The following is a 12,071-nucleotide window of genomic DNA, read 5'->3' as shown; positions in this document are numbered from 1 at the left end:
TTACAGTACTCCGAATTCTTTCCTCTGATAAACATTAAGTTTGAGGATGTATGTAGAGTAAATTCAAGCTGTTTGAAACTTCTGTGTGTCATCATTAATTTACTTGCTATTATATAGTAGTCGGTATCAATAACAAGTTTTGATTTGATTATTTCGAATAATTTTTAATAATTGAATACATGAGTCATTTGAAACTAGGCAACCATGGAAAACCTAAAAATACTGGATAACCGTTTCGTCCTATTGTGGGACTCCTCAGCAGTGCGCATCCATGATCTCACCTCGCCAGATTCGAACCTAGGGCCTATCAGTCTCACACGCAAACGCCTAACCTCTAGACCACTGAACCGACATCCAATGGTGTTAATGTCTAACTTCAAATAATCCATGAAATCGAGAAACCATCCACCATTGTATTCAGTGAGTTACTATCTCACAACAGACCTGGTTGAACTCCACTTTTCACTGCTTCTCACTTGAACTCCAGGATGTACCTCTATCAATTATTCAACTATAAAAAATTACTAAAATCTCTACAAGAAACCGCCTCTGATAAATTGAGCATTGTGTAGATTGTTATAAATAAATAGAATACATCATTCTCTGAAGAAGTGACTTACTCTAAATCACGAAACGTCACAAAATCTAATTTTTCTACTTATTTTGGATAATACAAATATATTATTTATTTATTTTATAGTAGGTCATTTATTTCTTATACAAACATTCACTTTACAAATATATATCGGATAAATAAGTTTGTCGACTTGATGTCCTGTATCAAGGAGATGTTTTTCAAGATGACACTGTTGAATGCTTCTAATCCATCTGTCCTTCGACTTTTTTGAAATATGTTTTTTTTTCGAATCGGACGTAGGCTCTCCTTTCGGATTTATCAACATAACTGATTTAGCAGATACGTGTGAGTTGGTATACATAGTTGACGGTAACATCAAAGAGAAATCTATCGAGCTTTATTGTTACGAACAAGATAACCAGTTTACCTACAGGATAAATTCTTCTCAATACAGTTTTTAATCACATTCTGATTGACCCTTTCACATCATCACTTTTGAATTTAAAATTAAACAAAAAAAGGCTTTTGGTTTACGATAGTTTCTCCGGGACATTTTTCATTATTCCCGTTTTCCATATATCTTGTTAAATTTCTATAGGTTTCCATTGTTCTTTAAACACTTTTACACATTCATTAGTTCCTCTTTTAATATGTCAGTAGTACATATTCTATTTGTTTAGTTAAATAGTGCTTTGATCAGTGCCTTTTTGTGACTGAGTAGACAAATTGAGATAAATCCAATTTCATATATCTTCCTTATAAAGTAAACATAGAACCGTACTATTCTTCCTACGTTTTATTACTAGGTCAAGAAAATTGAACTTGTTTTTATTTTCATATCTCATACAGTAAACTAGATAATTTTAATCAGCTTCATTTAAATGTCTTGGTAGATTAGTTGCATGTTACATACAATAAAGGTATCATCAACATACCTCAAATAAAAAACCATTATCACTAATCTCTTCTTTAAGGATAATTCTTCCAACAGCACATATAAGATGTCAAGTGTTTTCAGGTTTCTCATGGTGGTGTAGCCTCAATTGACTTATGATTTCAACCATAAAATTACTAAAGTTTCCAGAAAATATCCCTCCTGATAATAATCATATGCTCACTTGTGAACGGCTTCAAGAAATATTTCCTGGAGTTGTAGTGAGAAGTAGTGACCAATGTAGTTCAATCAGGTCTGCTATGGGATATCGACTCAATTGCTCAATTTTCTGGATTAGTTGAAGTTAGACATTAACACCGATTAAGTGCTCGTGCATGAGACTAATAGGTCCTGAGTTGAAAACTCGCGAGGTGGGATCGTGGATGCACACTGCTCAGGAGTCTCACAATAAGAATAAACGGCCGTTCAGTGTTCTCAAGTTTTCTATGGTGATTCGGCTTTAATGGATTCATGATTTCAACCATAAAATTATTAACTTACAGTGAATTGTTAAGTAAAAATAATATTCACAATTGATTGATCACTGGGCGGTGATCAATTTCATGCGTGTCAAATCCTTCTCAGTTCTGATCGAATGCTATCGATCAAGTTGCAATGTGGCCACTAGTCTAAGTGGTTCGACACTGTGTGCACTATGTTGAGATAAGATGGTGGTTGTAGGTGACCAAGAGGAAACCCTGGATCTGGGTTTCGTGCTACTTGGCACTCGTCAGCAAGGTGTACCTGTATTCTTGAGGGAACTGGTGTTCCCTGATGAATTCAACCGTGATTACATCTCAGTCCTACAGGAGGTCGGTCGCGGCTCGAATACCTCAGTGGTAACGTCTCTGACTGTGAAGCTCAATGACATGGGATCGAATCAGTCAGGGAGCACCAGTTCCCTCAAGATTACAGGTACACCTTGCTGACGAGTGCAAAATAGCGCGAAACCCGTGTCCAGGGTTTCCTATTGGCCACCTCCGACCAGCATCTTATTTAGAAATATTATTCTTTTTTCTTTTTTTTCTTTTTTTTAAACATTCATTATCTAATACCATAATTTATACTTTTATTATTATGCAATCAAATTTTATTTTTTTTTATTTTTTTCCCTTCAGGTAGGATGAAAATAAATAATAAACAATTTTTTTTAATTTTCTAAAATTTTCATTATCGATTTAATTTCACTTCACAACTAAATCGAATGTTATTTACTAAACAACGATTGAATACATTCAATATTATTGATTCATTATATCAAAACAGTAATAATAATAATAATAGTACTACTACTAATATTAATAATAATAGTAATAATAGTAATAATATTAGTATCCATACTGATCCCTCCTATTATAATATTAATAATACTATTAATAATAATAGTAATAGTATTAGTATCCATACTGACCCACTCTATTATAATGAATACTATTATGGATATAATAATAGTAATAATAATAATAATATTACTATAAAAATAATTATTTTTATAAAAATTATTATCTATATATTAATCATTATATCAGCCTTATTTGGCAATGCCTTAATCTTTATCGCTTATATTAAATTTAAACAGTTACGACTTATCAATACTAATCTATTTATTATCTCATTAGCTTTAGCTGATTTCATTGTAGCCTTATTAGTTATGCCATTGAATGCTATTATGTCATTATTAAATTATCAATGGTTATTTGGTCATCTATTATGTAATCTATATAATGCTACAGATGTATTATTTAGTACATCAAGTATATTACATTTATGTTGTATATCAATGGATCGTTATATTGCTATCATATATCCATTACATTATAATAATAAAATGTCAAAGAGGCATATTCTGATCCTAATTGGTATCATATGGACATTATCATTGTTGATATCCTATATACCAATATTGATGGGATTACATAAACCTTTCCATCAATCAGATTACATAACACGGATCCAAGGGAATACAAGTAAGAGGATCCCGATGAAACCTATCATAGATAATGATAATTCATTAATATGTGATTTCAATGTAAATCCATATTATGCAATTATATCATCCTCCATATCCTTTTGGATACCATCTATTATAATGATTATTATATATATACGTATATTTATAGAAGCTAAAAGACAAGAAAAAAAGATTGCACAATTATATATACCATATAGACAAGTGAATAGTACTACTGTCATTCAACAAATCAGTAGTACTAATCATCATCATAATAATGATTTGAACCATGTCCATCTCAATGATCCTTCAATAGATTCAACTATACATGAACAATATCATACACAAATTAAATTACATCATGAAAATAAAGCAGCTCGTACACTTGGTATTGTAATGAGTGCATTTCTATTATGTTGGTTACCATTTTTTTTATGGTATACTATAAGTAATCTATGTTCATATTGTACATATCCAAATGAATTAAAGGAACTATTATATTGGATTGGTTATTTTAATTCATCTATTAATCCAATTATATATACATTTTATAATCGTACATTTAGGCAAGCATTTATTAAAATTATTATATTACATAATCATACTACTACTAATAATACTACTAATAATAATCATAATCATAATGAAGAGATACAACAATCATATATGGATAGTAATAGGGGGTTACCAATATCAAGACGATATAATCCGGTTAATGAATTGATTACTAGAAGTATTAAACGAAGAAATCATGAAAATTTTCGTAATCATATTAGTTTAATTGAAAATAAAAGTGAATTGAATGATGTAAGTGTAATATGTACTACTGATATTGATAGAGATAAGTAGTATATATATATTATCAATCAAACATGAAATATGTGGAAGCAGAAGGTGAAGAAAATCCGGGGAAAAAAACACAACGACAATACTAAGAATGATGAGTATGGAAACAAACGAACTATGGAAGTCGAAGACACATGATTGAAGTATGTAGTATATGGTTTTCTAAGATCTTACGAAGGGATTCTGTAATATTTATATTCAAATACATTTGATTTTTCCCATTGGTGTCCCCCCATTCAGAACAAAACTATTTCAGATTGTAAACTATTCATTACATTATTCATGAATTGTATCATTTAGATGTGATATTTGAAGATATCAAAATGACTTAAAACTATTACATTTTCTGATGTTTCGTAACTCAATATAAGAAACTTCTTTAGAGAATAAATAACCAGATCAAATTAATCCAAGTTATATATCAATGAGTTGAAAAATCAGATTTTCTAATGTTTCGTAAATCAATATAAGAAGCTTCTTCAGAGAATGAATAACCACATCGAGATTAATCCAAGTAATGTCTTAATGCGTTGAAACTATTACATTTTCTGATGTTTCGTAACTCAATATAAGAAGCTTCTCCAGAGAATGAATGGCCAGATCAAAATTAATCCAAGTTTTATTAGTACAATCACTCTTGTTTTATACTAATGTGTATATATACAACAGAGAGACAAGTATTCATTTATCATTATTGTACATAAGTTCTTCACTTGTAAACTAATACTAAAACTGTTGTATCGCGAAGAGTATTGTGAATGGTAACTTTGAAGGACTATTTATGGACCAATGTAATATATATATATATATATATTTCCTATTGTATAATTGTTAAGTAACTAAACTATTCATATACGTGTTCCTTTCATTGTGAGCTTTATTTTGACCCTTGAACTATTATTGTGCAATTTACCATTCATGAGGTATACCCAGTCTACTAATTACTGCCTCCTCCCACTATTCACAGTCCCATTTGGCTAACTCTTGTACAAATGTTATTTTCTATTTTATTGGTTCGATGTGCTCAGTCTATTTGGTATATAAACTCAGTATGTTTGAAATACAATAATTTATACCACAGAGGCTGTTATTGATGTTTTGGACTTAACTGTCTGGGCTAGGCAGAAGCAGGAACGATAAGCGCTCTAGACTGCTCATAAGGTTTTCGTGTGTCACTGTTCCAACCGATAATTCGCTGCTCTCTCATTGGCGGTTTTATCTCGTCATACATCAACAAGGCATCCACTCGGCCACAAGATATAACAAAAACATAACTATTTTGTTTGATATGAGAAGAGGTTTTTGTGGTATTATAGTAATTGTTTAATAGTTGAGATCATCAGTCAATTGAAGCTGAACCACCATGGAAAACGTGGAAGCACTTGATGGAAGTTGCGTCTTATTCAGGGACTCCTCAGAAGTGCACATCCACGATCCTGTTAAATAGAAATTTTCATTTATGTTAATATATACTAAAACATCACTTGTAAATAATCAATATCATAGACAATTCAATATTGAATTTCTTTATTTTGTTAATTGACAAAGAAAAAACAGAGGAGTTTTACATGAAAAGAAAAGTTTGTTCGGCTTTTTTTGTTTTCAATCCCAATCGTTTATTTTCATAGTTGAAATCATGAGTCAATTGAAGATAGACCACCATGGAAAACCTGGAAGCACTGGATGTTTCCTTGAGTTTTAGTGGGAAGCAGTGACCAGTGGAGTTCAACCAAGTCTGTTGTAGAGATATCAATTGACTGAAGACAATTGGTGAATGATTGCTCAACGTCGTGGATTGGTTGAAGTTAGACATTAACACAGTTGGATGCCGACCGGCTCAGTGCTCTATCGGCTAAGTCCTCTGGCGCGAGACTGCTAGGTCCTGAGTTCGAATCCCGCTAGTGCAGGATCGTGGATGCTCATTGCTAGGAAGTCTCATAATAGAACGAACCGGCCGTCCACTGCCTGCAGACATTCACGAGTGGTCTAGTTTCAATTGACTCATGATTTCAACTATGAAAATGCTGAAATCTCCACAAAACCCCTTCTGAATCAATCGTTTATGTCAACAGAAAGAGTAGAGCTAAGGTAACAAATGAAAGTTATTATAAACATTATGAAATTATAATTTTTATCGATTTCATATACTTGACCGTCAATGATTAATATATGACCCGGAAAGTGATCTGATCTTGTTCTTTATTTTCAAACTTAATAATATGAAATAATGAATAGATTTCCATGGATGATGTATCTGACTCCTGGTTTGGATGAATGTATGGTTATGTTATGAATATAGATCTTCTATTTAACTCTATATATTACACTTAAGCTGATCCCGTTTGTGTAACGGAGGTAACAAAAAGCCAAATATTGGGTTAAGTTGAAAGAATTTATTTCAAGCATTTTGTTTATGCAGACAAACTTTCAGAATAAGAAGCGGGAAAGCGAAGTGAAGTGAGAGCAAATCGTAGAAAGTGAAGTAAAACGAAACGAAGCGACGGGAAGTAAAGAATACGAGTGAAACAACACTTTTTGATAAATCGTAGCTTAATACTTATGGTTAGGTAATGGTAAGCTACAGAGACGTAACGAATAGGTTAAGAGAAACACATACTTACACTCATAAAAATGGTCAGGGATAATAAGCAAATAATGAACAAGTTCATAAGGTGACACGGAAAAAATGGATAAATTGATCTGTCCAGAAGGTGGAATAACCGATGTGAGTTTGACATAGTATTAAACACTACAAGATTTTAAGGCAAAAATGTTGTAAAGAGACAAAAAATCTGCAATGAATGTTTGGCCAGGTTTTAGTCAGTCAGAAAACTTGCACAAGCAAGTGGCTATCAGGACTCAGTGGCCGAGTGGATGACGCGATGGCGTTTGAAGCGAAAGGTACTGGGTTCGAGTCACAGAGTGAACATCAACTCTAAGATGCAGGTACATCGAACTGACGAGTCCCAAATAGGATGAAACGCGCGTCGTGGATTCCACTGCTAGCCACTATCCATCTTTGCTTGGTCAGAAAACAGTTTTTTTAAATAGCTAGTCTGTGGAAAAAAGATCACTGTAAGTAGATATCGAATCATTACTGAATTCATTAAACATCTCCTACAAGATACTCGGCCTTATAATCGAAAAAACAGTGATACATAATTTCTTCCTTATGGATACAGAAAATCCATCTTCTCTAACCTTCAAAAGAACTCCAACAGATTTTTAAATGTCCCTGCTTATTGCTCCTAGTTTAAGTCAGGTATTTGGATTAGGGTTAGCTATAATGCAAAAATTGTTTTGTACTCATATGAAGGAATGGATGTAGCACAAAAACATCAAAGGTGATTTTTGAATAATTGATTCGTAAAATATTGGCCCATCGTGTATAGATCAATTTCAGGTATTCTTGTGATACGATATTTATGATGTGTGAATGGACCATTTCATAAATTCACTTAGTATTACTTGTTTGAGTCTTCCCATTGATGTTTAGCACTGCAACTGGTCAGTCTCTTACTGACATACGTGCATACTGTGCGTATTGCCTCACTATAGCCTTATTTCACAATCATTGTAAGCAAAGATAGATAGTGGCTAGCAGTGGAATCCAGTTTGACGTGCGTTTCGTTCTATTTGGGACTCCTCAGCTGGATGTACCTGCATCTCAGAGTTGATTTTCCCTCGGGGACTCGAACCGAGTACCTTTCGCTTCAACGCCACCGCGTTATCGACTCATCTACTGAGTCCTCATAGCCCCTTGCATGTGCAATGGGGTGAAGTTTAACATTATCAAGTTAACTCTACAAACATACCTCTACTACCGGTTGTGTGTAATATTTACACTTATCCCAAAAATCTTTAACATCTGGTTCTTGATGTTGAAAAACTCGACCCTACAGTCAACTATAACCGACTTTATGAATCGATTATCAAAATTATCTAGTTATATTCTGAATATTTTGGTTTTACAAAAACTATATTTTACCCATTGAATGAAAAATGTAAATATGAATAAGTGAATTGCCGGATAAGTCATTCAAACCAGTGGAGTTCAACCGGGTCTGTTGTGAGATAGTAACTCAGTGAAGAAAATGGTGAACGATTGCTTAATTTCCTGGATTAGTTGAAGTTAGACATTAACACCGTTGGATGCCGGCTCAGTTGAATGATCGTCAGTTAGGAGTTAGCAGTACAGTCAATCGACATCTAAATAATGTATACTCTTTTCTCCACATATTGCCAACAACCACGATATCTCTGATTGAGCTTTTTGTAATTTGTACAACGAAAGGTTGTACACGCTTCAGCAGAGTACCTAAGTAGGTTATGAGATTAATAGCCAACAATGATATATTAAAACAAACGACATTAGATAAGTTGTTGAAATATGTAGATGTTAGGATCAGGTAGGCCAGATGTTCAAGCAGGCCACTATGCCATACACATATATATATATATAGAGAGAGAGAGAGAAATCGAATGTTGCTAGGATTATGATCCGAGATCAGCTCTTTGTTCTAATTGGGACTTATCATCCAGATTCATTTACATCCAAATATTGATATTCACTTCAAAGATTCGACCAACTCATTATCTACTTAGTTATTCTATCCAGATACTCATTCAATTGTTTAACTAATATGAATTCTATTATAATTTATAATGATCTGTATGATCCGGATCCTGTTTTGATTCAATTTTGATCAAGACAAGAATCATATATCATTTATTCTTTATGATATAAACTTATGAAATAATAATAAAAATCAAGTCCCAATTCTTATTGGCTAGACATAATGCAATTGAGACCGATGAAATTTATAAATAGAATTATGAAATTATATGTTAGTTGTTTGTTGGACTGTAATAAGTATGTCTGAATATACAATTAAATTATTAGACAAAAATAATTGATTAGAAGGGGGTTTTGTAGAGATTTCAGTCATTTTATAGTTGAAATCACGAGTCAATTGAAGTTAAACCACCATGGAAAACCTGGAAGCGCTGGATGGCCACTTTGTCCTATTGTGTGACTTCTCAGCAGTGCTCATCCACGATCTCGCCTCGTGAGATTCGAAGACAGTGGTGACTGTCGCTCGATTTCGTGGACCGCTTAAAGTTATACACTAACACGGTTGGATGCCGGTTCAGTGGTCTAGAAGTTAAGCTCTCGGGCACGAGACTAGTAGGTCCTGTGTTCGAATCTCACGAGGCGGGATCGTAGATGCGCACTGATGACGAGTCCTACAAAAAGACGAAAAGGCCATCCAGTGCTTCCAGGTTTTCCATGGTGGTCAAGCTTCAATTGACTTATAATTGAAAATAAAACATTACTAAAATCTCCACAAAACCTCCTTCTGAAAAAATGATTCATCAAAGCAAATATAGAGATGTTTCAACTTTCTCTTGAATTTAGAATTTAAAGTTACTAGCCTGAATCTATTTTACTTCTATTAAACGCTAAGGAAAAAGACGAACATCATTAAAAATTCTGAAGGTACACGATAAACTAATGTTCAGGTTATGCTTTTAAGCTTTTTACCGTTATCTCCAGACTCTTTATTCGTTTGTTGAATTGTCAAAGATGAACTCCGGCTTTGATCTACGTCAGTGTGTATTTATAAGCTTAGTTATGGTTGTCTAGTAAGTTACATTGGCTACACAAAAAAATGGTATTCTAAATACTCCTCCAAGAATTATACTGTTAGATTTTAAAAAGATGAATGCAAAACAATCGATTGTTTAATGTCAGAACATCTTGACAAGTATCGACACACTATTCCAACTTATATACCTTTCAAAATCATCCATACAACCGAAAAGTTTGGTTCAAAACGGAACATAAATCAATAACTTATACACTGCCCTATCAAGTTCAATAAATAGAACACGATTGGAATAATGTACTGGAAATAGTTTTGAATTCGACAGTCAAACTGATTACCCATTGAATATTAGGTAAAGTCACGTTCTTCTAGTACTTAGTGTTGATTTATCCTATCGATTATAAAGTATGTTAATACTAAGGAGTAACGGAAACTGTAATCGGTTAAAACTCAGTGTATACATTCCTATCTTACAAGAAATCATTCAAAAACTGAATATGTCAGGGATAACATGTCCAGCGATCTCACACAGAGCATATGTTTCCCTTGAAATTATAGGCAAGTTTCGTTAAAATACATTGTGTTATATCTAGAGCTTTGATTCTTACTATGCCGTGTACTACTAGACTACTTGAACGATCGAACCCGCAACGTCGCAAAAGAGAGAAGACAGAAGACTAATAAGTAGGTATTTTATTCTCCAAACAGTGTCAAATATAGTACAAAAATCTCATGTATTTATAGTTTTTGGCTGAAAGTAAATCATCATTTCAGATAGCCAATAGGCATATAGGGGATCGTTCTTATCCATCCAATAGGGAAGCTGCACGTCGACATTCTAGGATGTTCCCCTAGTGGTGATTGGATGGAATGTCTTCGGCTCTTTCTGGACTTCTTGAAGCTTCCTTGAGTTTGCCAACGAGCCATCCTTACACACTGACAAACACTAAACAAAGCAACAGGATTATCTGTCGAATAAGTGAAATCACAATACATACTCAATCTCTATTAGTTGCGAACGTTGTTTTTGGTAACCAAACGATTTGATATTTAAGACTGCTAATCATTACAGGTTGGACATTTCATTGAGTTCACTGAATCCAATCAGAGGAACCATATATACATTTGGTGATTTTGTATTCACTAACAACAGCTATATTGGTCTGTATTCACTCACTATGAACATGCAGTAATATAATGTTCATTGATAAATATGATACTGGTAATACTAGATGAGTGTTTCATCGAATTCACATCAAACTAATGATGAGTGGAACATTCTTGGTGATTGTATTGGTACTTCAAGTTGGATAGTTGCATCAGTACACAAACAGTAATCTAGAATTGGGTAAACGTGCGATAATAGTACGATAAATTAATGACAAAAATAAGTAGTATGAAACAAATAAACGACTATCATGTCCATTTCTGTTAAAGAATCATTAAAATTAGAGGTTAATTTACCATTGAATATTCAACTCAGATTGTTCTCATTACTTACTTACTTAATTTTTTCTGGTTAGCGTTTTTTGAGCAAGTTGGATTTCTACGGGATGGGGTCGATAACCTCAGGCCCAATCCTCCTTCTTTATCCGGGCTTGGGATCAGCAGTAGCCCTCGGAGGAGCTACAGTTGGAGTTAAATTGTTCTCATATATTATAAATATTCGATGTAAATAAATAAGAAGTACCAACAAGATTTCAGTCTTTCTCTCAATCCAAGTGTTCGTGTAACATGTCGGAAGTACATCTTGGTTTGTTGTTGTTTGTCAACAGTTACAAATGATTATCATCACTACGAGAGTGAGGTAAAGTGATCCTATTTCACATAGATTAACAACTAATAATCATCTTTCAGATAATCAATTTACTCTAGTTGAATTCAATTGCCTCCTCTTCATAACTAGAATCATTCTAACCTTCTATTTACACAGTTTCAAGCTTATTCACAAGTCAAATTAATGTTTCTTCAGAATGTTATTGCCTATTTCTGAAATCATGGATGACATTTTCTCTTCCCATCTAAACATACTCAATTGTGGAGAATGGATGAGCATTATTAAAGTTAGATTCACAACACATTCAATCCCCAATTCAAATATGGCGAAAACTTATTGACCAACTGTCGAAACAAAACAACAAACCAGCAAAATTA

General features: G+C 33.3%; 1 protein-coding gene across 1 annotated transcript; it reads left to right on the top strand.

Moving 5' to 3' along the window:
- Positions 1 to 3,162: 3,162 nt before the first annotated feature.
- Positions 3,163 to 11,254, top strand: Smp_134100 (G-protein coupled receptor fragment,putative; the record flags this gene model as incomplete). Its single annotated transcript, XM_018791207.1, has 3 exons — positions 3,163 to 3,478; positions 3,632 to 3,855; positions 11,150 to 11,254. The coding sequence occupies 3 exons, from the start codon at positions 3,163 to 3,165 to the stop codon at positions 11,252 to 11,254; spliced, it is 645 nt and encodes a 214-aa protein (XP_018645589.1).
- Positions 11,255 to 12,071: the final 817 nt, after the last annotated feature.

The sequence above is a fragment of the Schistosoma mansoni genome (assembly GCF_000237925.1).
Source record: "Schistosoma mansoni, WGS project CABG00000000 data, chromosome 3 unplaced supercontig 0174, strain Puerto Rico, whole genome shotgun sequence".
Lineage (NCBI taxonomy): Eukaryota > Metazoa > Platyhelminthes > Trematoda > Strigeidida > Schistosomatidae > Schistosoma > Schistosoma mansoni.
Note: the sequence above shows the minus strand (reverse complement) of the source record. Positions and strands in the feature narration are given on the sequence as shown.